This window comes from Calypte anna, chromosome 21 (genome assembly GCF_003957555.1).
Source record: "Calypte anna isolate BGI_N300 chromosome 21, bCalAnn1_v1.p, whole genome shotgun sequence".
In the NCBI taxonomy this organism is placed as follows: Eukaryota; Metazoa; Chordata; class Aves; order Apodiformes; family Trochilidae; genus Calypte; species Calypte anna.
This window is the reverse complement of record NC_044266.1, coordinates 2,025,334-2,049,769: the sequence shown is the minus strand read 5'-3', so window position 1 is coordinate 2,049,769 and position 24,436 is coordinate 2,025,334. Positions and strand designations below refer to the sequence as shown.

General features: G+C 57.0%; 3 protein-coding genes across 4 annotated transcripts; 2 read left to right on the top strand and 1 right to left on the bottom strand.

Annotated features, from left to right (window-relative positions):
• Positions 1–28: 28 nt before the first annotated feature.
• TAS1R1 (taste 1 receptor member 1) lies at positions 29–4,705 on the bottom strand. The gene is made up of 7 exons (XM_030463417.1): positions 4,561–4,705; positions 4,163–4,469; positions 3,068–3,841; positions 2,468–2,680; positions 1,930–2,050; positions 1,372–1,611; positions 29–1,010 (listed from the first exon to the last, which is right to left on the bottom strand). Exons 1-7 carry the CDS (start codon positions 4,701–4,703, stop codon positions 88–90), a joined length of 2,721 nt encoding a protein of 906 aa, XP_030319277.1. The 5' UTR covers positions 4,704–4,705; the 3' UTR covers positions 29–87.
• Positions 4,706–4,789: 84 nt separating this feature from the next.
• On the top strand, positions 4,790–11,585 carry NOL9 (nucleolar protein 9). The gene is made up of 12 exons (XM_030463476.1): positions 4,790–5,001; positions 5,071–5,296; positions 5,479–5,606; positions 5,788–5,926; positions 6,474–6,570; positions 7,327–7,424; positions 8,208–8,369; positions 8,565–8,853; positions 9,509–9,620; positions 9,984–10,161; positions 10,785–10,918; positions 11,261–11,585. The coding sequence occupies exons 1-12, from the start codon at positions 4,804–4,806 to the stop codon at positions 11,387–11,389; spliced, it is 1,890 nt and encodes a 629-aa protein (XP_030319336.1). The 5' UTR covers positions 4,790–4,803; the 3' UTR covers positions 11,390–11,585.
• A 5,987-nt stretch (positions 11,586–17,572) lies between these two features.
• On the top strand, positions 17,573–24,248 carry PLEKHG5 (pleckstrin homology and RhoGEF domain containing G5). 2 transcript variants are annotated; one of them, XM_030463761.1, is made up of 20 exons: positions 17,573–17,702; positions 17,869–17,971; positions 18,063–18,123; positions 18,196–18,287; positions 18,365–18,501; positions 18,578–18,720; positions 20,006–20,191; positions 20,368–20,538; positions 20,612–20,707; positions 20,798–20,848; positions 20,956–21,105; positions 21,184–21,294; positions 21,360–21,509; positions 21,585–21,722; positions 21,914–22,033; positions 22,128–22,260; positions 22,330–22,439; positions 22,512–22,654; positions 22,730–23,467; positions 23,580–24,248. In XM_030463761.1, the coding sequence occupies exons 1-20, from the start codon at positions 17,660–17,662 to the stop codon at positions 23,587–23,589; spliced, it is 2,886 nt and encodes a 961-aa protein (XP_030319621.1). In that variant the 5' UTR covers positions 17,573–17,659; the 3' UTR covers positions 23,590–24,248. The 2 variants fall into 2 exon arrangements, with proteins under 2 accessions (XP_030319621.1, XP_030319622.1); XM_030463762.1 differs by lacking the exons at positions 17,573–17,702; positions 17,869–17,971; positions 18,063–18,123; ... (1 more) ...; positions 18,365–18,501; positions 18,578–18,720 and adding an exon at positions 19,662–19,788.
• Positions 24,249–24,436: the final 188 nt, after the last annotated feature.

Genomic DNA, 24,436 nt, shown 5'->3' with positions numbered 1-24,436 from the left:
AAAGGCTGGCTGTGCGCGCCTCCGGGACCGGAGCGGAGGGGACGGGGCCCCCCCAACCCTGATCCCCCCCGCCCCCCCCACCGCCTCTCAGGAATCGGCCAAGCGCCGCGTGTAGCTCTGGATCGCCATCTGGAAGTGCTCGGGCGTGTTGAGGTGCGGCCGCAGGAGGATGACGAAGGCCTTCGGGAAGAAGTACCCGGCCATCAGGGCGCCGAGCGTGCAGAGGCTGCTCAGCACCTGGACCGTCGCCTGCGCCCGGCCCCGGAAGGCACCCTGCGTGCATAGGACGGCGGCGGAGCAGGCGAGGTGCAGGAGCAGGCTGCAGGTGAGGCACTTGGCCTCGTTGTAGCTGGCGGGCAGGTCCTTGCCCGCGTAGCTGAGGGCGAAGCAGCAGGCGCTGAGCAGCACGGTGTAGGCAGTGGCGGAGACCCAGCCCGCTCCGCCGCACTCCAGAGCCACCCGGTCGGGCCAGGTGTCGTAGTTCCTGCGCGGAACCGAGGGGCTGGCGGCCTCCACCGCCAGGCAGAGCCCTGTCTGGGCCGCCGTGCTGGCGGCAATGAAGAGCACCGGGCCCCCCCGCCGCAGCCAGGCCTCGTAGAGTGCCGGCCAGCGAGCGTTCAGCTTGAAGATGCAGATGATCTGGAAGGAGCGTGTTGTCATGCACGAGAGGAAGATGCTGAAGCTGATGGCGTAGAGGGGGTGCCTCAGCAGGCACGTGTGCAAGGTGGGCTCCCCGAAGTAGCAGAAGATGCTGCTGCAGGAGCAGGCCAGAGAGCCCAGCATGAAGAAGCACATCTTCCCACCTGCTGACTTGACCACTGGTGTGGAGAAGTTCAGGGCAAAGAGGACAGCTAGCCCTGCCATGAGCAGCAGGAGGAGGACAGTGGGGATCAGCAGTGCCCAGGAGATGGGGTCGAACCACGATAGGAACTCGATGGTCCGATTGAAGCAAGCTTCACTGCTCACTGGTGACCATTGATCTGCCCCACAGGACTGGCAGCTGTAGAGATCTGCAGAGGACATGAGCCCAGGCAGTGACAGAAGCACCTCGAGCACCACAGACCCTGGTAAGAGATCTGCTGAGGTTGTGTACCCTGCCCTCACAGTCCCCAGACTCTTTGCAAGAGCTGCCCACTTCTCACATCCTGCTCCTTCCCATTGGATGCTTCCAAGCCTTGGGGAGCAGAGGGTCCCCCCAGTGACTTCCTGAAAGTCCATAGCTTGGTTAAGTGGCACAAGGCCTGCAGGAGCTCAGCTGAGGCTCAGGGGTGCCTGAGCTGTGTGTGGGAAGGGGCATCCAGCAGTAATTGCAAAACCCAGAATGGGTCAGCAGCAGCCCCACTTCCACAGGCCTGGGACAGCAATGCTGACCACCCGTGTTCAGGGGCTCCCCACCCTCGTCCTTCCCACCCTCCTCAGCCCAAGTGTAGGCTGAGGCTGCCAAGTGACCAGCTGCCAGCAAGGGATTTGTCACTGTGGCTGGTGACTCTGAGGTGGGAGATTCCTGCTGCTTGTCCCAGGCAAAGGACATTTGCACATGCCAGCTGCTGGTGACCACACGGGGAGGTGCAGTCTGGGGCACAAAGGCAACCACCAGGTCAAATTTCCCTCCTGTAGGATGTGGTGCAGGAAATGGCTGTCAGGATGGATGTCCCTGGTCCCTTGGCTGCAGGAGAAGGGTTCAGCCAGCACCATCACCACCGGGTGTTCAACCTGTGGGCAGCACTCCCCGGAAAGTACAGGGCCCAGGCTTTGCATACCCACAGGAAAGCAAAGAGGGGAGTCAGGCCAGCTGTGTTAAGGTCAGAACAGAGGTTTTTACTGACCACAGGGAGGGAAGAGGCTGAGGGATTGGAGAGGCAGAATCCAGGAGCTGGTGGGAGAAGGAGAGAGGGAAGGGGAGGGGGCAACCCCCTGGAGTGTACTGACCTGATCTGTTCAGGAAGGTTTCTGGTGGACAGGCCATGCAGGTGAAGCAGCATCGGTGGTGGTTCTGCTGCACCTGCCTCTCCCCTGGCTGACAGCCCTTGGAGCACTGTGAGGTGGGAGCCTGCCAGAAGAGCAGCCAGGGTCAGGCAGGAAAGTGGGGTGGGCAGCAGGACAGTGTGCTGAGCACCTGGCCCAGGCCTGACAGTGTTCAGGCACTTTGCTGCTGGTTGCCAGGACAGACAGGAGAGGAGCCAAGAGCTCACCATGCTGTGGTTCTTACAGAGGTGGTGAGAAAATGAAACCTTTTAAAGCTAAAAGTAGGAGCTAATGGCTAACACAGGAGCCATTTTGGTTTGTGTCCTGCTTGGTTTTTTGGAGGGTGTAAGCTGTTACTCAAAATGCTGATCATCCTCCCTATCCCACATCCCTTTGCACTCATTTTTGTCCTATTATGGGGAGATACCCCAGAACTGGTGGTGTTAGGGATGGCCTTGGCTTGGTAGTAAGCAATAAATCAGATCTGGTTACAGAACAGTACCTGGTTATCTTCTGTGTGCCACAGAATTTTGTCCTGGTCAATGATCAGCCTGTCGGGGTTCACACTGAAAGTTCCTATCACATCAAAAGCAGAGCTCTTGCTGCTCCAGTTCCACATGATGATGTCGTAGCCTTTATGAATATCCCCACCATCATCAAAAGAGATGGGGTTCTTGTACAGGGTGAAGTTTACTTGCTTGATTTTTTCTAGAAGCTGTAAAATAGAAGAGTAAGGAAAGAGAGGTGATTCCCACTGAGGAGTGCCTTGTCTTGAGAGGGGATTTCCTTTAGGACCACTGCCCTGGCTCCTCTTCCCACCCCCCAACAGCCACTGTTGACCAGCTGCAGAAAGTCCTTCCAGGTTTCTGCAGGGAACTGGTGCTGGTGGTAGAGGAACAGAAGGGGATCTGGAGCAGGGGTCTGGGTCTAGGTCCAGATTGCTTTGACTGTGACAGCTGAAGCCCATGAGAGTCTTCAGTTGGGACATGGCCCTTCTAGAAGGGCAGAAAGCCCTGGGCACAAGGCAAAAATCATTCCCTGTGAGGAAGGATCCTCATGTATTCTCTCCCACAAGGAATAATCTTTCTCACGTTGCTCTTACCTGCCAGGGATAGACTGTGCCTTTGCTGCAGGCCCCTGAAGCACAGCCCAGCAGGTCGTGGAGGCCGTGGGCCACTGTGTACACAGCTGAGTACACGTTGAAGGAGGCCTGAGTGTCGTATGTATCAAGGGCAGAAGCAGACAAGTGGCAGGCAGTGCAGCGCTGGGTACAGTCCAGCTGGGCACTCCCTCCATTTTCCCCACCTCCCTCCACACTGTCATCTTGTTCAGCCACAGGACTTTTTTCTGCTTTCCAAGACACGAAGCGTTCCACCATGGCGGGGTCCATCATCTCGACCGAGATCCCAATCACCGTGCCAATGTTCTGGATGCCAGGGATCTGCCGGATCGTTTGGTCCAACGACCAATCTTCAGAGCCCACCCACACCATACCCGTGACATTCCTCTGGACCATCACCTTAAAGAAGGGATGGACGCTTTGTCTGTTGGCGAAGATGACGGTGACGTTGACCTTGATATCCCTGAGGATTGCGGCCAGGTTGTGGAGCTCCTGGCTGCTGGCATCCGCGTTGAGGGCGAAGGTGCCCCGGTAGGCAACACACATGTTGTTTTCATTCAGCAGCCTTTGGAGGGCGTCTAAGCCGTCCCTGCCGTAGGCGTTGTTGCTGCCCAGCAGTGCGACCCAGTTCCACCCAAAGTTCTTCATCAGCTGGAAGATGGCCTTCACTTGCTGCCCGTCACTGGGAATGGTGCGCAGGAACGAGGGGTATAACCGTTTCTGGCTCAGCACCTCTGAGGAGGCTTCATAGCTAATCTGCAAAGGGAGACAGGAAGAAAAGGGGTTGCATTCCACTTGGAGCGGCACCCTGAGAGCTGACAGCTCAGCAGCCCCTCTCCTGTGGAGTCTTCAGAGGACCTGGAGCCAAACGCGTTGCTGCAAAAGAAACATCTCAAGGGCAGCGAGCCAGCCACAATTCCTGCCTGCCAGCTGCCCCTGCCAAGGAAGAGACCCTGGCCAACACCGGCACCGAGGGGCTGCGCTCCAGCTCAGTCTGGTTTCTTCCAGAACATCCTCCCTCAAATCATTCTCCCTTGGGATCGCTTTTCTTTATCTGCCCTGCAGAGCTGCACTTACCACTGGTACAAGGAAGACGCTGAGGACAGCTGCAGTGGTCAGGGCCACATCACTGCAGTCGGGCCCGATGACAGCCACCGCCTGGGGCTCGTAATTGCGGAAGGTGGAGAGCACCTCCACCTCCCTCCCGTCCTTCTGAACCAGCGCACGCAGCGTGGCGTGGAGGTTGGCGGGCTCGGAGCAGGTATCGTAGATGTCGTAGCCCAAGGTGATGTTGGGGAGGAGAGTGCTGGAGTTGTTTATCTCCTCCACGGCAAACCTCATGGCCTGGGACAGAGCATAGCCATGGTACTTGAAGGTGGTGGGGCTGTAAAAATGGTAAAATGGTTTTCAGAGAGGAAAAAACAAAAAAAAAACCACATTGTGGGGGGTAAAGCCGGGCAGAAAGGGGGACTCACTCGTCGCAGCTGTCCACCAGCGGCTGGGGAGCATCTCGGGGCTGCGGGCTGTGCATCGGGAAGAGGCCGGCCAGGCGGTAGTCACCGCGGGCGGTGGAGGCGGCGGCGGCCGCGCAGAGGCAGAGCAGGGCTGGCAGCGGCATGGCGGGGCGGTGCTGGGTTGCGGGCCGCGCCTCTTAACGGGGCGGGTGGGGCCGGGCCGAGGGGCGGCCCCGCGGGAGGCGGAGGGAGGCTGTGGCGGCCATGCCCGCACGGCGCGGCCAGCCGGCCCGCCGCCCCCGCCCCCGCCGGGGCTCGTCCCGGGGGGGCCGGGCCGAGGCGGCCTGGAGGGACTTCGCCGCCTCCTTCGCCCGCGCCGGCATGGTGCCACCGGCCGAGGCGAGTCTGGTGGCCGTGGAGACGGCGGAAGGCGCCGCTGTCCTCATTCTGGCACCGCGGCAGGTGAGCAGCGACCGGTCCTCCGCTCCTTCCTCCCTTCCCTCGCCGGCTTACCGACCTCTCTCCCCGCAGACGCTGACATTCACCGGGAAATGCCGCCTGCGCTGCCTCTACGGTTCCGTCCGCCTGCTGGGCTTCGCCGTCGCCTCGCACCAGCCGGGGCTGCCGGTGTATTCCCCGTCCACCCACTGCGCGCTCACCCTGGAAGCGCTGCCCGCCGACCGCCCGACCGCCGTCGACCTCCGGCAGCTCCGCGCCGCCGCCCGCGCCGCCCTGAGGGCCCACAGCGTCCGTCGCCGTGAGTGCCGGCGAGGGATGCTGTGGGATGCCCGCCGGTTTGCTCCGCCATTTTGTGTGCGGTGCGGGGTGGCCGCCATTTTGTGTGCGGTGCGGGGATGCCGCCATTTCGTGTGCGGAGCGGTGCGGGGGTGCCGCCATTTCGCGGGCGCAGGCTGAGGGCTCGCTCTCCCCACGTTACAGAGGCGCGGGTGAAGGCGATGGCACAGTTCTCCCCGGAGTGCGCTGTGGTGCTGCTGGAGCACCTGGACACGCTGGTGACACGGTTCCTGCTGAGCCATCCCCCGCTGTCACGGCTCTTTGAGCCCCAGGTGAGACCCGCAGGGTGTCACGATGCCCACTCCACCCTGGGCAGCAGTGTGGGTGCTGCTCCTTCCCCAAAACAGACCTCCTGCAGAGAGAGAGGCAGCCACCCTATTTAGCATCCCTGTCAGTGTCCAGCTACACATCTGTAAGGCCTTACACATGCCCTGTTTTTCTACTCTTCACTAGAAAAAAGAAGAACCCAACTTCACGCCAGAAGATGCTGTTCTGGCCTCTGTTGGCATTGTGAAGTGTAGCCCTGACCATGGGCTGCTGGTGTCAGAGAGCATGGCCCTGGCCTTGGAAGAGTTGATCCAGGCGTGCTGTGGTGAGTGGCATGCACTTGGTGAGGCTAAAGGCTGTGGTAGCTTGAATATAGGAAGTTTATAAGGGTTTTCATGAGTTACAGCTAGAGTGTGCCCTGGGGCAGGTACTGATTGAGGTTTGTGTTATTCTCCTGGATGGTGGGAGTCTGGAGCTCATGCATCACCTTGAGTGGGTTTGTGCCTCTGCTGCTAGGCCACATGCTGGTGTGAAGCCACTTCCCAGTCTGACGTCAAAACTTACATTTCACTCTCTTTGTAGCAGCCGGGAAAAACCCATGTTCTTACTTAACCAGCAACTTCTAAAATGGCACAAACAATTGGAGTGCTTTCATGCTGGTTTTTGGCACCAGGGCTTGCTTCTTGCTTCAGGAACCTTTACACAGTTTACTTAACACGGTACTCTTCAACTGAGTATTTTCCATGTGATTCAAATATATTCTAGTCAGATCACTGAGTCTTTTTTTTCTTTTTTTTTTTAAACAAATTTATGTAAACAGGGCACATCAGAATAACTGGCATTGGTCCATTTCAGAATGTTTGTTTTTCCAGCGGAAGATGAAGGTGTCCCAGTGGTTCTGGTGTGTGGCCCAAAAAACACAGGGAAGTCAACATTTAATAGATACCTAATTAATCTGCTACTGAATCGGTGAGTCTTTCCACGTTCTGTGAGTTTTAAGTACTCCATGGGATATAGGAGAAAGGGGAAAAAACTGCCTGCCAAGATTCTCAGAAAAGCTGCTACAACTAGAAGGTGGATATCTTTTAAAAATTTAAAAAAAAAAAAAATGAGGAAAATAGTCTTTCTTGTCCTAGGTTCTTTTCAGAGCGATTGCCTGCAGAAACATTTCTATTGAAATACCTAGAAATTGTTGTCTTGAACTAGGTAAACTAATGGGACACTGAGCAGATCCAGTTCAGTAAGAAACTGGGAGTTACAGCATTTAAAAATCCAGTAAGTTGTAGTTTGTCAGTGTCTGAAGATTCTTGGCAGAGCAAGGTCCAGAAGCTTGTTTTGACCACCCTTCGTGTTTAAAGATTTCAGAGTTTATAAATCTCAAATGTCTGTTCTCAGGGTGCTCAGTTAACATGGGAGAGGTGGTACACTGATTGGTACCACCTCCAGTTATTGTTGTAGCTGCTTTTCTTGAAACTGTGTGACTACAGAGCTATTGTAATACAATATTGAGCTATAGCTGAGCCTTTTATGTTCTGGATTAATAACCCTTTAAGTAAGGGGAGAAAAGAGACAAACATAAATCTAGTTGTGTCAAAGAGTTTAATTTTTACCACCTGGAACAAAATCAGATTGTGCTTCTGGTGTGTTCCTGGTTGTGCACAGGTGGTTTTTTTTGTTGTTTTTTTTTTTTAATGGATGCTAATACATGGGTTTCTTCCACTGCAGCCTTCCCTCAGTTGAATATATGGAATGTGACATAGGTCAAACTGAATTTACACCGCCTGGATGTGTGTCTTTAAGTGATGTCACAGAGCCAATTCTTGGTATGTTCTCTGGTTTTTTGCTGTTCTCTGCAGTTGCCAGAAACCTGTTTCATTTCCAGAAGGTGTTTTCCGGGTAGAGGCTGTACTTGAGCAGAAGTTGCCAGATCTGTCAGAGGTTCACAGAGAAAAATAAAGGCTGTAAAAGCTTCCTTGCTGGGGCATCTAAGCTCCACGTGAAAATCTCCCTTAGTAATAATGAGATATTGTCTGTGCTTGTTCTGTTTTAAGAGAGAAGATAGTTGTTTATAAGGTGATGGAATGTGTGGCGTGTCAAAGTGGATTTTCAGACTTTAGGATTTGAAAAGTCTGTTCAGGAAAATCCCAGATTTTACTACTTGTAGATTAAACTAGTTTAAGAAGTACTAAGGGGATCCACCTAAATTGGGGGCTGTTTTGAGTGAAAAAAAAAAAACTAGAGCCAGAGAAATGGCTGGTATTTTGTAGTCTTGTGGGCTGGAGTCACTGGGTCAGGCTTGTTTTACCTTTCAGACAGTCTGACCTAGAAGACAGTTGTTTTGAAATTTACAAATGATGTAAAAACAAATTGAAAGTAAAGCAAAACAAAAAATCAACCAGACAAAAAAAACAAACTAACAAGTCTATTATGGGCTTTTGCAAGCGACAGAAAAGTTTCTCCCTAGGTGTAGGCTGTACAAAAAGGACTGTTTGTTTCTGAAAAGATGACAGATTATTTCAGAAGGGGTTGCATGTAGGTGCTGCAGGGATGAGAGGTTTTGATTTGACTTACTGATGCCACTAGAGGTTTGCTGCTTGCTTTTTCAGGCCCACCCTTCACTCATCAACAGACACCACGTAAGATGGTGTATTATGGACAGACCAGTTGTGAGCAGGACACAGAAAGATACCTTGATGTTGTGAAGTATGTGTTCAGCTCCTACAAGAAGGAAGTGCCTTTAGTCATCAACACCATGGGCTGGGTGAAAGGTAAGCAGGACAAATATGTTCTCAGGGTGCCGGGGAAGGAAGACAATAACTGTAGCAGTGAACCACTACACTTTCTAGAGAGTCCAGAACCAGGAAATACAACTTTCCTACACTAGTGCAAGAAGAGTAATTCCTTAACAGTGTTTTGACCTGTTCGTGTAGCAGCAGCAATCGTGTTTTCTCTGCTCTCTGAAGGTGAGGGGTTGCTGCTTCTGATTGATATCATTCGGCTGTTGTCACCCAGTCACATTGTTCAGATGGATGTGTATGACTGGAAGGCCATGGCTCCACTCACCCCAGAGCACGTCCATCAGACTCCTGGGCTGTACACCAAGGGCAAGCAGCAAGCCAAGCGCAAACGGATGGGCCTGAGTGGAGCAGAGAACTGGAAGTCCACTGAAGGAGATGGAGATACATCAGCTCCTGAGTATAAACTGCTTTATGTCCATCCAGAATTCCCCCGAGCAGGGGTTGCAGGTGAAGCGTAAGTAGAATTTTGAATGCTGCATGGTAATTAGTGGGATTCATAAAATTGTGTGTTGTCCTGGTGGTAAAAGCTCTTGTTTTGCTTTGGCCTCAAGAGCTCTGTGAAATCAGTCAGGGATTATTAGTTTTACTTATTAGGAGCTGTGTTTGTGTGTTGCTTGTCTGGCTGTTACGTTGGCAGTGGTTTTTTTTTTTCTGAGGAGGGTGTTTGGGAGAATGTTTGTGTAGGGTTGTTTTTTTGGGGGCTTGGGGAGGGGTTTGTTCCTCTCCAGTGACTGCTGTCAGTTACTTTTACACTGGGCATGGCATCCACTTGGAATCATTTACTATTAAGTCTCCTTTTTTTCATAATTCGGAGGTTTCTTACCCATTATCTAGTTACAGACTTTGATTAAAAAAAAAAAGACCACCACCCATATTCATAAATGCCTTTTTGAAGTTGAAACAAAGCCCTGATTTCCATGGTTGATCCCTGAGAGGTAATAAAAAAATAGCTCTAAATTTTTTTGATCCATAGAAGTTTTTAAAACTAAACTTGTGTGATCAAGCAGCTAATACCACCTGTTGTACTTGGGACTGTCTGGGGTGTTTGGTTTGAACTGCTCCGTGAGGGTGTGATGCCTTTTCCTGACTTGTTGGGGTTATTTTTCCAGGCGAGTACATAGTGGCATCCTGCGTGACATGGCCATACTGGGCTACCTGGGCCAGCTGCAGTCCCCAGACATTGGGGCAGTGCTTCCACTGCACAGTCTTGTGCCATATCAGGTAAATGAGCATTTTATAAAGGCCTGGAGATATTGCAGAAGGCCTGGCTCATAGTTATAGCGTTCTGCTTGTACTGCATGTGTTTTTCTGAAGCAGAAAAAATGGTCTGGAATCTGCAAAAAGATACAGACTTCTTTTATGTATCTAGGAGTGAGGTTTCTGTTGAGCTGCCAGTGTGGCACACATTCCATGTGTGTTCATTTGTTAGAGTTCAAACTGTTGTGTTTGCTGCTGAGATCATGCATGGCTGTAGGTGTTGATTGGGAGCTTTTGGGTTTTGTGTACTTAGAATTATCTCTGAGCTGAAACTAAATTGGTACTGAGCTGATGATAGAGTTTCTTCTTCTTTTTTTACTCTCTCAGGTACCTTTCAATGCTGTTGCACTCAGGGTTATTCACACTGATGTTGCTCCTACCAACATCATGTATGCAGTGAATGCCAGCTGGGTTGGGCTCTGCAGGATACCAGATGAAATCAGATGCCAAACGGATGGGCCAGTCCTGCTGACACAGACACCAGTCTGTGATTGCCTTGGCTTCGGTGAGCCACCCTGGGAGACCTTGAGCTGCATTCTCACCTGTCATGTTTTGACAGATAGGTTGCAGAGTGATGGAATTGCCTGCTCTTTCAAAAAGGACAGAAAAAGGAGGATGAGATTAAAAAATGATTGGTTTTTCTCTTTTGTTATCAGCTATTCTTCAAGTCCTTTGGTTTTCATTAACCTGTGGTAACAACTATGGAGAGTATCACTGAGTGGTGCCTTTTGTAACTTCTCTCATGCTTTTTTAACATGACAATTTCATTGCTTTCACAATGTGCATTCCCAAAAGCAGATTCCACGTGGCCTATACAAAATTCTTTACGTTTTCTGTCAGTTTCCTTCTACAACTCCATTTAATATTACAGTTCTGACCTGGAGTCTGATCCTGAGCTCCTCAAGTGTCTGCACCAATGAACAAGCAGGATAGTTGGTTTTGGGAAGCTTGCTGTTGGTGCATATGCTGAGATACTGGAAAAGTGGGATAGAGCAAGGCAGGTTTTTCTCAAGATGGGTATCAGATCTCTCTAGAAGATCCATTATGCAGAGAGCTCTGGCTGCATCCAGTTAGGCAATCCAGAATGATCAGGTACAGTTAAATCTGAACTTTGTTTCTCTTTTTCAGGAATTGTCCGAGGGGTTGACATAGAGAAGAAACTTTACCACATTCTGACGCCGGTGCCTCCAGAGAACCTGAGACAAGTGAATTGTCTGCTCCTTGGGAATATTGCTATCCCAAACTGTGTTCTTGTGGGCCAGGTAGGAGCCTCACAGGAAGGGGGTGGAAACTGGCTGAGCTTTGGCTGTCTGGCACATTTTCCATTTTTGTATTTTCTGAGGCATATGCATGCCTGGAGATGTCTGGGCATTAACAGATTGTTATCTGTATAGGAAATTGTCCTTAAAGCATAGAAAAGGGAGAGGGGAGCGTTCTTGTCATGTTTCAGATACCAGAGTGGGGTTTGTTCAGTAACAAACAAAACACGTGTACTCTTCCCACCAGTCAGCTCTTGTCAGTCATTAAGAGGAAAGTGCTTCCTGTTCCATTGAAGCTACAAGTTCTTGAAGTTGTTCTTGGTTTTGTTTTTCTCCCCTTTCCAGCAAGGAATTGAGGGAGAGATCCCCTATGTCACATCTGATTATAACTACAGCATTTTGGGGTCTGGGAAGCTTAAAAAGAAAAAGCATTTCATGAGGCGGGAGTATGCGTTTGAGTGTGATTATGCCTGAAGCCTCGGAGACCTTGGACCATGGATTCATTTGGATGGAGAGCTGGGTGTGGTCACCCAGAAGCTCTGGGTATCACAGAGGTTTGAGAGACCTGGGAGAGGTGTCTGGTTTAGATCCTACAGCATGCCCGTTTTTAATAATGTTTTATAATTTTTGTTTGTATTTTGATGGTTTGTAATAAATATTAAAAATGTTGGTTTGGCTTCAACTTCTTCCTCAGCTTGTACTGGCTTGGACACAGCTGATTCAAGCTGGATGTGGTTATCATTGTAGGTGCTCTGCTGGGAATTGGAAGCAGTTCTGTTTGAACCCAGCCACTGGGTAGTGCTGGGGTTTGGAGAGTGATTTGCAGAGGTGTGGGCTTGTCTGCCTGTATGGTTAGTCGTGCAGTCATGCTGCTGGTCACTGGCTGGGGTCATCACTTGGTTCCACCTCGTGGCTGGCTCTGGCCACCAAGCATGTTTCTGTGGTTTAAGTTTAATGTCTTGAGTGCCAGTGTGGGAAAAGCTCTGATTCTAGCACGAATGTGTAACCCACCACTGTCTCACCAGGTCATGGCATGAGGGGAGGCTGAGGTAGGGTGAGAGTTGTGACACCCACAGCCTGCACGCAGCTCTGGGGTACTGAGTATTGCTGAGCTCATTACCTGCTCTGTGCCCCACTGGGCCAAACTTTATTTCTTTATTTGTGTATGTGTTTTCAGCTCTTCCTTGGGGCAGCAATTTGCTCCTAAGTGAAGATGAGGTTGGGGGGAGTCATGCAGAGGTGAGTGAGCGTCTTGGGCTGTCCAGGATCTTTTTGGGAGAAAACACTTCTGAATGGGTGTTTGGGATCTAATGGATCCTGCACTGCAGGAGTAACCTTGTTTGAACAGAGGTTCCTGCTAATGTGATGTCCCAGAGCAGGGGCTCAGTCCCTGGGGTCCACAGCCCCCTGAGACCCTTTTAGGGCCAGGTCTCCAGCAGAGGAAGGAGGGATGCAGTGCACTGCACAGTGCCAGATCATTTTGGCTGGTGGCTGCTGTGGGTACAAGTACTCTGCAAAAAATGCTTTTATCTGGTTTGTGAGGTTTCCTAGCACAGCAGAAATTAACCTGTAAATGAAGAAATTTAATACAATGGCTGCCAGAGAGGGGGTGAGAGAGTGAGGAGCTGCAAGGGGGCTGTGCAGCGTTTCTGCCTTTGAAGGAGTTAAAGCTTTAACCTAATCCCAGCCTAATGATCCCCATCTGGCTGGGTCTGGCAGTGCAGGGAGGACTTGGCTGGCAACCTGGCCTGAACAGTGGCTAAAATAAATACGGGGACCATTGTGCAGCTGAGGCGAAAATCTCAGGTGAGGTTGGGGGTTCAAGGTGTGGGGCTGTGGGTTGAAAAGGCACCAGAAAAGTGAGATGGGTAAGCAGTGTGGATGAAATCAAAATCCCCTGGGCTGAGCATTCCCCTCAGGGCCGGGGGCTCTTGGTACTGTGATTGATAGGAAATTGGTTATTTGGCACTTCAGACATCAGGGGTGTGCTAAATAAAGTACAGTGTGTGTTTTTGTTATGTTAGCGTTTAGTATTTATGCAGCAATTTGTTTTATTTTGAGGTACCTTTTCTGGCAAAGGGTGCCTGGAAGCAGCAAAACTGGGGAGCACGTGACGCCTTCGGGAGGAGATGCTGTTGATGCTGATGAGTTTGGGGGCTGGGATGGTCTCAGCCTGGCTGATCAGCCCACACCATGCCTTGTTTTCCTTCAGCTTTAGTGAGATTTTTGTGTGGGGCAAGACAAAGGTGCCCTCCTTTGCTGCTTTTGTGGGTTTTAAGCCCCGTCTGGTGCTTTCCTGTTTGCTCAAATTCAGCAGGAGGGAAAACCCCCCTAAAGACCCCTGTCTTTCCCCTTGCAGACTGGGGGCCCCTGGCATGCCTACGGGTGCGGAGGTGCAGCCGGGGCTCGGAGCAGTGCATTCCTGCCCCCCTCAAAAGCTGTCGGACAGCAGAGCCACAACAGCCCCCCTCTTCATGCCGATTATTTTAATCACAAGTGTGTCTTGTCTCTGCGGCCTAATGTCTTTCATAGACGGCGGAAAGTGAAATTTGTGCAATGTCTGTAGGAGGCTGAAGAAAGGCCCTTTGTGTGCCCCCCGCGCGGGCGCTGGGCAGCCTCCAGCAGCACCCTCCGCTGCTCCGCGGCTCCGGCCGCCGCCGTCAATGCGCCGCTTGTCCAGAGACCGGGACCCGCTCTTAAAGCTGGAGCTGGGCTCCCCTGGCTAGTCCCACTGGTGGCCCTGGTGAGGTGGGCACGGCTCTGGGGAGCCCTCCTGACCGTCACCCCAGGATGTTTCTGTACTGGAGGAAACGGGGTGCCTACGAGCTGGAGGCTTTGCCCGCCGGGCTGGCCGGTATGGAGTACGGGGCAGTGGAGCGCTTCTCCTGGAGCTCCAGCCTGGACATCAGCGAGGAGCTTGGGGGTAGGTGGCTGTGGGGGGGTGTGGTGGGCTGCAGGTAGCCACGTTTGACCAAAAACCTCTAGCCCAGGCAATGAGGGTGAGGAAGCTCTGGCTGCAGCAGGGATGTATTGGGGAACACAGTGTGGGTGCTGCTGTGGGGGTGCCGCAGGTGCAGCCAGGGAGCACCAAGTAAAGCGGCTTGTGCCACCAGCACACGTCCCTCCTGGCTCAGATGGATGTCTGAAACAGCGAGCTGCTGTGGGGCGCTCGGGTGTGAGCACGGTCCGGTTTCAAACTCATTTGCTGTCACCGGGAGAGCCAGGTGTGACAACACAGCCTGCAGCAGGAGGAGGAAGTGGCTGTCTGGAGAGAGGAGCTGGTGGGGACAGGATCCCTCCTCTAGCCCATGAAGTATCTGGTGGGGACATAGACACCCTCCTACCCCTGCCAGAATGTGGGGGTCCCTCTGCATGCTCCCACCCGGCACACATCAGGCCTCGGTGTGTGTGTGACCTGCTGCCAGGGTCAGTCCTTGGGAAGAGCCACGTGGCTCTGTCCCTGCCACTGGCTGCAGCGTGGGTCTTGTCCCCGGCACTGACGGCCATTCCGACCAGCCACGAGTTTTCGGTGAGTTTGGAAAACTTTCCCTTGGGTGCGTGAAAGAATTTGTTATTTGTTTCCGTTATTATTCCTGATAGGTCAAGTGAAACAGCAGCAGTGGGGGGCCCAGCCCAGCGGGCGCTGTGGGGACAGAGCCCCCATTGTGCTCCTGCCGTGGGGGCCGGTGGCAGCCCCCGCTCCCAACCCTCCCAGGGGGCAGCAAGCTGAGCCCTGCCTGGCTGCTCCTGTCCAGCAGTGCCCCCCGTGCCATGGCAGCCCTGGCTGGTGCAGGCAGCCATGCCTCTGGCTGAGAGCTGGGGCAACCAGCACTCATCTGAATTGTTTCACCCTCTCTGGGCAGAAGCAGCAGCTTCTTCAGAGCTGCACCAAAAGGCTTTTTTTTTTTCACACAGACTGAGTTTAACTCTGGCCTTGGCTGCGGTCCCGCTCGAGCAGGCAAGGATGCTGTTGTTGTTGGCAGGAGGGATGCAGGAGAGGGGAGTAGTGTGGCAGGGGAAGCCCCTGTGCTGGCTGGGGCCACCACAGCTGTGCCACCCGGCACAGCCTCTCCAAATCCCCTGCATCAGTTCTGTGCCCCACAGGGCAGCTTCCCCCTGGGAGCATCCCTGCCCCATGGTGGGGCTGCCACAGAGGAAGGTGTTTGTATTGCTCCTTTGCAGCAAGCTACCCAGAGTCCATTATTTTTACACGATTAGACATGACACATAACAAAAGCCTTCAAAATAGGATTTGTCCCCAAGGCCGATTTAACTGTCAAAGCTAAAAGTGGTTCCTAAGCCCCTTTGGGGGCTGGTAAGTGACAGCTTTACTGTTCCTGCTGCAGGCCCTGTCTGTGCTGGCTGCTGGGCAGCTGGGGCAGATCCGTGTCCTGACGCTGCAGGATGCAGCACTGACTCTTGGACAAGGGGTTTCATCTCCCTTGACAGGCTGTGGGACAGGCAGGAGCAGTCAGGCACAGCCTCAGCTGAGCCTGAGTGCTTTGCCAAGCTCTTCACCCAGGGTCTGCGGCGTGGGAGCGTTGGTGTGAGCCTCCCTGTGCAGGCAGGGCTGGAAACGGGGCTGGGACCTCAGCACCCCAACACTGCTTCCCCCTCTCTCCTGCAGCTGAGCCGTGCCTGCCGGAGGAGACTGTGCTGCACTGCCAGAACCCTGACTGCACCAGCGAGAAGAGGGTGGACAAGGTGGGTGCTGTGGGGTGATGGGCAGCACTGAGCAGATGCCTTCTGCTGGCGCCTGGTGTCAGCCTCACAGGTGAGAAGGGGCAGTGGGTGGCTCTGACCAACCTGCTGCACCCTTAAAGCCCCTTTAGCACAGCTGACAGCCCCCTGCCCGCTGCATCCCCGTGCCCCATGCTGCTCATGTGTGCCCTGGTAGTGCCTGCAGTCCTGCCAGCATTTAAAAGCACTGCAGTGGCTTGCCCCTTTCCTTTAGCTGGTGCTATTCAGTCTAATCCACTCCAGCCCATCTGTGCCCCAGGTCGCTAACACAACGCTGGGGCAGATTTAGGGTCCCTTCTCTCCTCACGGCTGTCTGGGTGTGGAGCAGGGCTGGACCCACACGCTGGTTCCTGGTGAGTCCCCGGGGTTCCTGGGCCACGGGCGGTGTCCTGGCATGGCAGTGGGACAGCAGCCTGGCTGTGCCAGGAGGTGTTGCCGCTGCCACCGCGCTTTGTTTGCACGGCTGGGGCAGCAGGGCCAGTGCCAGCAGGGGAACACGTGGCACTGGGCTGTGGCTACCATGGGGTGCAGCTGGGACAACCAGGTGGGACCCAGCAGGTCACTCTGACACCTTCACCAGAGACCTCCAACAACACCTGGAAGGTAGAGTGGGGTGGGGAGTCCTGGCCAGGCTGGGGGCTCTGTGGCACAGAGATGTATTCTATGCCCCCCTCACTTCGTGGGGCAGCTCCTGAGAGCTGCATGGTGGGGCTGGAATTTGACCCCTGGGGTGGGCGGAGGGGAGAGGACTGGGGCTGAGCCACCAGCTCGGGGGATGCCCCGCATACGGAATCCCACATCCTGTCAGGGCAGCTGCTGAGGGTCACAGGGGATTCTCAGAGTGAGTGTTGCTATGACCAGTGCCTGGTGGTTGCAGCCATGCTTCCCACCTCAGGTGCCACAATGGAACTGGGCTGGGGCACATGGTAGGAGAGGGAAGGGCTGGGGCCAGGGACAAGGGGCATCTTGGGCAGGGCTGTCTTGTGCCCAGGACAGGGCCCAGGTAGGTGCTGTAGAGGTGAGTGCTATGGAGGGCCTGGTGGCCCCTTGGGGAGCGCGCGGGTGGTGGGACCACGTCATCTCTGACCTCAGCGGTGCCGGGAGGAAGGGGGGCAGGAAGCAGGGGCGGCTGGAGCCGCACGGGCACTTCCTCCCTGCAGTAGCACAACTCTGCAGGCAAGCCCAGGCAGGGCTCGTTTCTCCTCAGCAGCCTCTTACACCCCTCCATGTGCAGGGTGACAACAGGAACCCTGCACAGGGACAAGGACATGCCATTGGTGCAGGGGGCTTGCTGGCAGTGACTGGTGGTACTGCAGGCCCCAGGATTGGGACCAAACAGAGCCCCCGGCAGGGCGGGCACTGACCGGGGGTCATGGGCCATGCATAGTGCTGGGGGCCTGGCCAGGAGTTTAAAAATAACCCACTGTGAATGCCCGGTGGGGCTGGGGCTGGGGCTGGAACTGTGGCTGTGGCCGGCACACAATGGAAGGAAACGCGCCGGCTTCGAGCATTGTTTTGCCACAGACGCTCGCTTCCTCCGTCCTGCTGCAGGGATGCTGCTTTTGCCAGCACAAAGGGGCTGTGGCACCAGAGCATGGCCCCCCTGGCAGCCAGAGGGGTGTGGGTGGCATGGGCACAGGTGTCTGTCCCCTGGTTCCTCTTGGTGCCCAGGCACATGCAGTTTCCTGGGCTCCCTGCCAGTGTGGCAAAGCAGGGAGGGAGTTCTGCACTGTAGGACCCCCACCTCATGGCTGTGTCCTGCCTTTCCTCATGCCCCCTCTGGCCTAAGCCTCACCCACTAGCACTGTGCCAGGGGCTGTTAGGGGTGGGAAGTGGGTCCCTGCTGCTCATGGTGTCACCCATCCATGACTGGCAGACCCCAGGCAGCCTGTGCCCAGCTGACCCGTGTGCCCACAGGTATGCCAGCACACAGAATGCCAGCAGCTGAGCCCCCGCAGCCCCCTCGTCCTGTGTGAGCCTGGTGCCCACCACCTCCATGGCACCATGCACTTTGATGGCCACATCTCCTTCGACCTGCCCCCACAAGGTGAGCCGGGTTGGATGTGGCTAGCAACACTGCTCCTTGCAGGATGTGCTCAGAGCTGCCATGGTGCTGCAGCAGGAAGGGGATGCACCTGGGGCTGGTGCAGGACAGCCAGAGGCAGCACAGGGCCAGGGGTCCCTGCATAGCCCAGCTCCACACCTCTTTTCAGGCTCCATCCTCGCCCGCAACATGTCAACTCGCTCCTGCCCCCCACGCACCAGCCCTGCCTCTGATGTGGATGAGGAGGAGGAGGGAGCAGTGGATAGCAGAGGGTGAGCCCCCAGTCCTGAGCATCCTCTCAGGGTCCTCCCCGTGTCCCCAGCCCATAGTGTCCCCATCACTCTGCCTGCACTGTACCCACAGGGAGCAGAGGAACTCAGCGCTGAAGCTGCCCAAGAAGAAAGCATGGCGCAGGCACACAGACGTAAGGCAACAACCCTGCTCCCCAGGGTGCTCAGGGGGGACCCCTGGGCAAGCAGCTGCTGCCTTTCCACAGGACCCCAGCAAGGAGTGTTTCACCCTGAAGTTCGACCTCAGTGTTGACATCAAGGCAGAGATTGTGCCAGCTGCAAAGAAGAAGTCCCTGGGGTGAGTCTGCCAGGGCCAGATGTGGGGTGGATGTGGGGACAGATGCAGAGATGGACACAAGCCTCATGTCCCCTTAGGGAGGTGCTGCTGCCAGTCTTCGAGAGGAAGGGCATTGAGCTGGGCAAGGTGGACATCTTCCTGGACCAGTCTCACACGCCACTCTCCCTCCAGTTTGACGCCTACCGGTTCGGGGGGCACTACCTGCGGGTGAAAGGTGCAGCAGGAGCTCGGGGGGAGGCTCAGCTGCCTCGGGGTTCACAGGGGACTCTGACTACCCAATGCTTTCACAGCTAAGCCTGGGGATGAGCTGACAGTGGAGCAGGCAGCGTGGGATGCCAGGTCGGCTGGCCTGCCCATCCTGCACCCTGCCTGCACCGCCACATCCCTCGGGCCAATGTCAGAGCTGGGACGCCAGGAGGGACCCGACAGTCTGGTGAGTGCTGGTGTCAGCCCGGGAGTGGGACTGGGACTGGGACTGGGAAGGGGATGATGGGGTGCAGCCCCCTGCAGCCCACCTTGCCAGGAAGATAGGAACATGGCACAGTGGCACAGCATCTCGTGTGGGATGAATACACTCCCTAGGGCCCCTAGGAGACAGTTCAGCTCCTGGCTGTGCCCTGTAGCAGGTGTGTTGGCTCAGCCAGTGGCACCAGCCCTGCGGCTGTGCCAGGTACAGGCTGGCACCAGAGCAAAGGTAAAGAGGAGCCCCAGAGGCCCTGGCAGTAGCAGCCACTGGGTGCTACCTGGCCCCAGGGCTCACCCTGTCCACCAGCCTGGCAGCTGCTGAGCACAGCTTAGTGCTGGTCCATGGACCCTGGCCCCAGATAAGGTGTGGGGCTGGGCTGGCTGCCACTCCCGTGGGAGCCAGCTGGCATGCTCCTGGTGAGTGATACTGGGGATGCTGGCCGGGGGGGATGTGGTGCTTGACCCCACGCTGACAGCCCTGGACACAGCAGGGCGGTGAGTAACAGGGTGTGGAGGTGCTGTCCCCACCTGAGGCCAGGGACGAGGCAGGACACGGGGATGTGCCCGTTGCGGTGGTGGCAATGTGCCACATCACGTGGCTCGATGGCAGGGGCAGAGCCCTGGCTCTGCTGCCCTTTGTGCCGCGTTGAGGAGATGGCACGGCCCTGGCCCGGCACGGCTGGGGACATGCGGGGAAGCAGCCGGAGCCGCGGTGCCCGGGGCCGGTGGGAGCCCCTTGGCCGTGACCCAGCTCTTGCGGCCGGCCGGGGGGCTTTGATCTTTGCTGGGGAATTGTTCAGATCTGGGTGGTTTATCTGGCCAGGAGGGAAATTAGGTTTTCGGTGCTGGCCCCACCTCCTTTTGTTTCGGAGGAGCCCGTCCGGCTCCAGCTCCGTGTCCGAGCTGGGAGAGCGGTCGGGTGGGCGGCTGGGCTGGGTGCTGAGCCCCGCGGGATGCCCTGAGCCCCGCACCGTCGGGGCCCCTCGCCCGTGACCGGCTGGGCTCAGCCCAGCAGCACCCGGCCCCAGGGATGCAGGTAGGCAGGTCAGTGCGGGCAGGGGAGCATGGCCAGGGGTCCCCACTGCCCGGGGAACACACCACTGCCTGGGGGTGCCGTCTGGGTGTCTGGCTGTTCCACGGGTGCTCGAGGCTGGACCTGTTGCGGTGTTGTGCTGCACCGTGTCACTGTCCCCAACCCGATGGCACGGCCACACGGCTGCTGAACCAGGGGGCACTGGCTGTCCCCACTGCAGGCTCCGGGCCGGCGGAGGAAGAACATGACAGAGTTTCTGGGAGATGCCAGTATCCCCAGCCCTGAGCTGGCCCCCCATGGCAGTGGCTCCCTACCTGCCAACGGCACCGACACCTGGAAGAACCGTGCCGCCAGCCGCTTCAGTGGATTCTTTGGCTCCGGCAGCAGCACGGGCTCCTTCGGGCGGGTAGGTGGGATGTGGGCACGGGGGGATGGTGTGGTACCTACCTTCAGCAGTGTTGGGGAGCTGGGATGAGTTGCCTGGAGCTCAAGCCCTGCCAGGTCTGCAGGCAGGGCAAAGGGGTCTGTGGCACACCCCCGCCAGCCCCCCGCCCAGCCGCTCTGCCCCTTGCTTCCGGCCAGGAGACGGAGAAGCTGGAGCAGCTGGTGAGCAGGCTCCATGCCTACGGCACCATCGGGCTGCCCAAGATGCCACCCCAGCTCTGCTTTGACCGTGACTCCTGGGAGGAGGATGGGGACGAGGCTGGACTGGCACTAGAGGACAGCTGGCAGCAGATCATCCGGGGTGCAGAGGTAGGGCTTGGGGCTGGGTGGCTGTGCTGGTTCTGCTCAGCTGCCAGCAAGGTGCTGACACTCAGCCTGGCAGGCCCTGTCGCGCCGGCAGTGCCACCAGCAGGAAGCCATCTGGGAGCTGCTTCACACCGAGGCCACCTACATCCGCAAGCTCAAAGTCATCACCGACGTGAGTGCTGGCAGCTGTGCCACGCCATGCCATGGTGGGGGGGCAGAGGGCCATGGCTGCAGCCCACCAGCTCCTGCTCTGTCCCCCCAGCTCTTTCTCTGCTGCCTGCTGAACCTGCAGGAGTTGGGGCTGCTCTGCGAGGTGAGCAGTGGGGGTGCTGGACCCCCAGGTCTGGATGAGGCCCTGGCCTGGCTGTGCTGGCAGGGTTAGGGTGCCACCCTCACAGAGCTGCCCTCCTTACCCCACAGGTGGATGCTGAGAAGCTCTTTGGCAACATTGGAGAAATCATCCAGTTGCACCGCAAGCTGTGGCGCAGTGTCATGGCCCCAGTGCTGGCCAAGGCGCGCCAGACCGGGGCACCACTCGACCCCATTGACTTCCTCAGTGGCTTCAAGATGGTGAGTGGGGACACCGTGATGCAGCAGGGGGCCATGACACTCTGTGCCCAACCGTGACCCTCCCCCTGCACCTCCCAGTTTGGCTCCCTCTTCGAGCCCTACGTGCGGTACTGCATGGAGGAGGAGGGCTGCATGGAGTATATGCGGGCACTGCTGCGGGACAGCGAGCTCTTCCGTGCCTACGTGACGGTAAGGGGAGTGGGGGGAGTTCAGGGTGGTGGGCCAAGGCCAGGGCTGATATCTGCGTGCCACAGTGGGCCGAGAAGCACGAGCAGTGCAGCCGCCTGAAGCTGAGCGACATGTTGGTGAAGCCCCACCAGCGCCTCACCAAGTACCCATTGCTCCTCAAGTCTGTGCTGAAGAAGACAGACGACCCACGCGCTCGTGATGCCATCACCACCATGGTAAGAGGCCAAAGGTATGGTGCAGTGGGACAGGTGGTGCCTCCCAACTGCTCACATAGACTGTTCTGGCCACAGATTGGCTCCGTGGAGCGTTTCATCAACCACGTCAACTCGCGGATGTGCCAGCGGCAGGAGCAGCAGCGCCTGGCTGCCATCCTCAGCCGCATCGATGCCTACGAGGTGGTAGAGGGCAGCACGGATGAGGTAGACAAGGTAGGCTGAGCATGACAGAGCTGCCAAACCACCCCTCCTCTTGCCACACCATGCCATGCTGTGCCATTTCATGATCTCAATGCCACCCATGCTGTGCTGTGCCACCCAATGTCATGCCACGCCACCCATTTCCCTGCCGTACTATGTCACCCCACGCTGTGCCCTGCACTGATGCTGGGGGCTCTTGGCAGCTGCTGAAGGAGTTCCTGCGGCTGGACCTGATGGCCCCCATTCCTGGCACCTCCCCGGAGGACACCCGGCAGCTCCTTCTCGAGGGAAGCCTGCGGATGCGGGAAGGTAAAGACAGCAAGGTGAGGACTACGGGGGATGGGGACCCCTGGCCCCTGCCCCCCCACCCCTGCCCACCTTGCTGGCCGGTGCCCACAGCTCCACTCTCTCCCCCAGATGGACGTCCACTGCTTTCTCTTCACCGATCTCTTCCTCATCACCAAGCCCCTCAAGAAGGCCGAGCGCACCAAGGTGGTCCGACAGCCCCTGCTGATGGACAAGGTCGTCTGCCGGGAGCTGAGGGACCCGGGTAAGCAGCATGGGGGAGTCATGGGGGCCACAGGGGGTCCCGGGCGCTGCTGACAGCCCCTGCCTGCAGGCTCCTTCCTTCTCATCTACCTGAACGAGCTTGGGAGTGCCGTGGCCGCCTACACCTTCCAGGCCAGCGGGCAGTGCCGCAGCTGGGTTGAGGCAGTGCGCAACGCCCAGGTGAGGGGTGTGGGAGGTGGGTGGGGGGTCCCGCGGGTGCCCTGTGCCTCTCTGATGCATCCCCTTTCCCAGAACCTGCTGCAGCGGCTGCGGCAGCGCCGGCGGTTGGAGGAGGAGGAGAAGGAGGAAGAGGAGGAGGGTGAGAGCGGTGCCTCGGCCACCAGCTCACCCACTGTCCGGCGCCACGGCAGCACCAGCCTGGACTCACAGCAGTGGTAGGGAGCAGGAGGGGCGGCCCCGTGAAGCCTCCGGCCTGGCGCAGCCCCCTCCTCACTCTGCTGTCCCCACAGCCCCTCTGATGGCTCAACTGAGACCCTTGCCCTGGTGGCAGTGGACGGCGGTGGTGAACTCTCCTCCCCGGACTGGGACACGGGGCCCTTCAGCTCGACCTCGGACGGCTCCTCCATCGGCACCAGAACCTCCGCTGAGACCCCTACCCAGGAGCTGCCTGCGGGTGCCCTACCTGTACCCGTGCCCCACGGTGCGGAGCCCCCCACTGGTGGCTGCCGCTCGTCCTCTATCGACAGCGCCTACGGCACGCTCTCTCCTGCCTCCCTGCGGGACTTCAGCCAGCAGCCAGAGGGACAGGAGCCTTCCCCGGCCCCGCGGCCCCCCTCGCCCCGGCTGCGCCGCCGTACGCCTGTACAGCTCCTGCCCTGCCCGGTCAGGGTGCTCAAGTCCAAGTCGGAGGCCAGTCTGCCCCAGCTCCTGCTCCCTGGCTCCCCAGCCCCCCTCAGCCAAAGCCGCAGCCTCTCTGACCTCTGCACCGGCCCCGCTCGGACTCTTGCCCAAGCTCTCGCCCCCGCGGCTGCCCCCAGCAGCAGTGGCAGCTCTACCTCTGAGCTTTCGGAGCCAGAGGAGCCTGTGGAGAGCCGAGCATCCCTCCCCAGGGAGCTCAGTCACCACCCCCATCCCGCTGCCCATCGCACCCTCTCAGACCCGCAGCCAGCACAGCACCGCAAGCTGACTCCGGCGCAGCTCTACCGGATCCGGACCACGCTGGTGCTCAACTCCACGCTGACTGCCTCGTAAGCACACCCCTGCCCTCCTACTCCTAGAGGATGCTGTGGCCCTCCTGGGTCCTTGACAGGGGTTGGTTCCCCACACTGAGGGCGTCTCTCTCCATTCTGTCCCTTTTAGGGAAGTCTGAGAGCTGTGGGTCAGCAACAATGGATGTCTGGTCACACTGATGAGCTGCTCCCACTTCTAACTGTGGCGTACTGCTGGGGCCAGGCATAGCAGCTGCTGGGATGCCATGCTGGTGCGCACGCAGATGGGGATGCAGACTGGTCCCCTTGGCGAGAACATGCCCCAGGCAGGGCAGCACGAGGCTGCCTCCTCCCTGGAGTGGGGATGGACATGGCTCATGTAAAACCCTAGCCCACAGAGATGAAGGTTGTTGGTCGTGGCCCAGCCACCCTACAGTGTGTTGGGCAGGTGGCCCTGGGGCTGTGGGGTGGCTCCAATGAGTGAGGAAGGAATGACGATGTTGGCAGTGGTGAGTGAGGAAGGTGATGAGAGGGACATGGTGCCAGTGGCACAGTGCTGCAAGCAGTGCAGTGAGGAGGCTGGGGCTGGTGGCAGGAGGGAATGGTGCTGAGCTGGGGTGGGCAGTGGTCCCAGGGTCTGGCTGGTGGCCCCAGTGTCTGGCTGTGGCAAGGTTTGCTCTGTGGGGTGGGTTGGGTGGCAGCACCTGGGGACAAACCATGGGAGTCACAGGGGGATGTGGTGGTGGCCAGAGCACCAGCTGCCATCCTGTGCCAGGCTGTACTCCACATCAAGCAATAAACCAGCTGGTGCACACCGGCACCTTCCTTGCCTCTCCTTTGGCTGTGGTGGCACCCGGTGATGGGGCAGCTCTGGGGTGGGCGTACGATGTGGCTGAGGGAGCCCACCGGGGAAGGCACTGAGGTGGGGGTGGGGGACTCCAACTTTATGCCCTGGAGCTTGGGGTAGGGATGGAGCCCCAGGGAAGGGGGGTCTGCACTGCTTCCAGC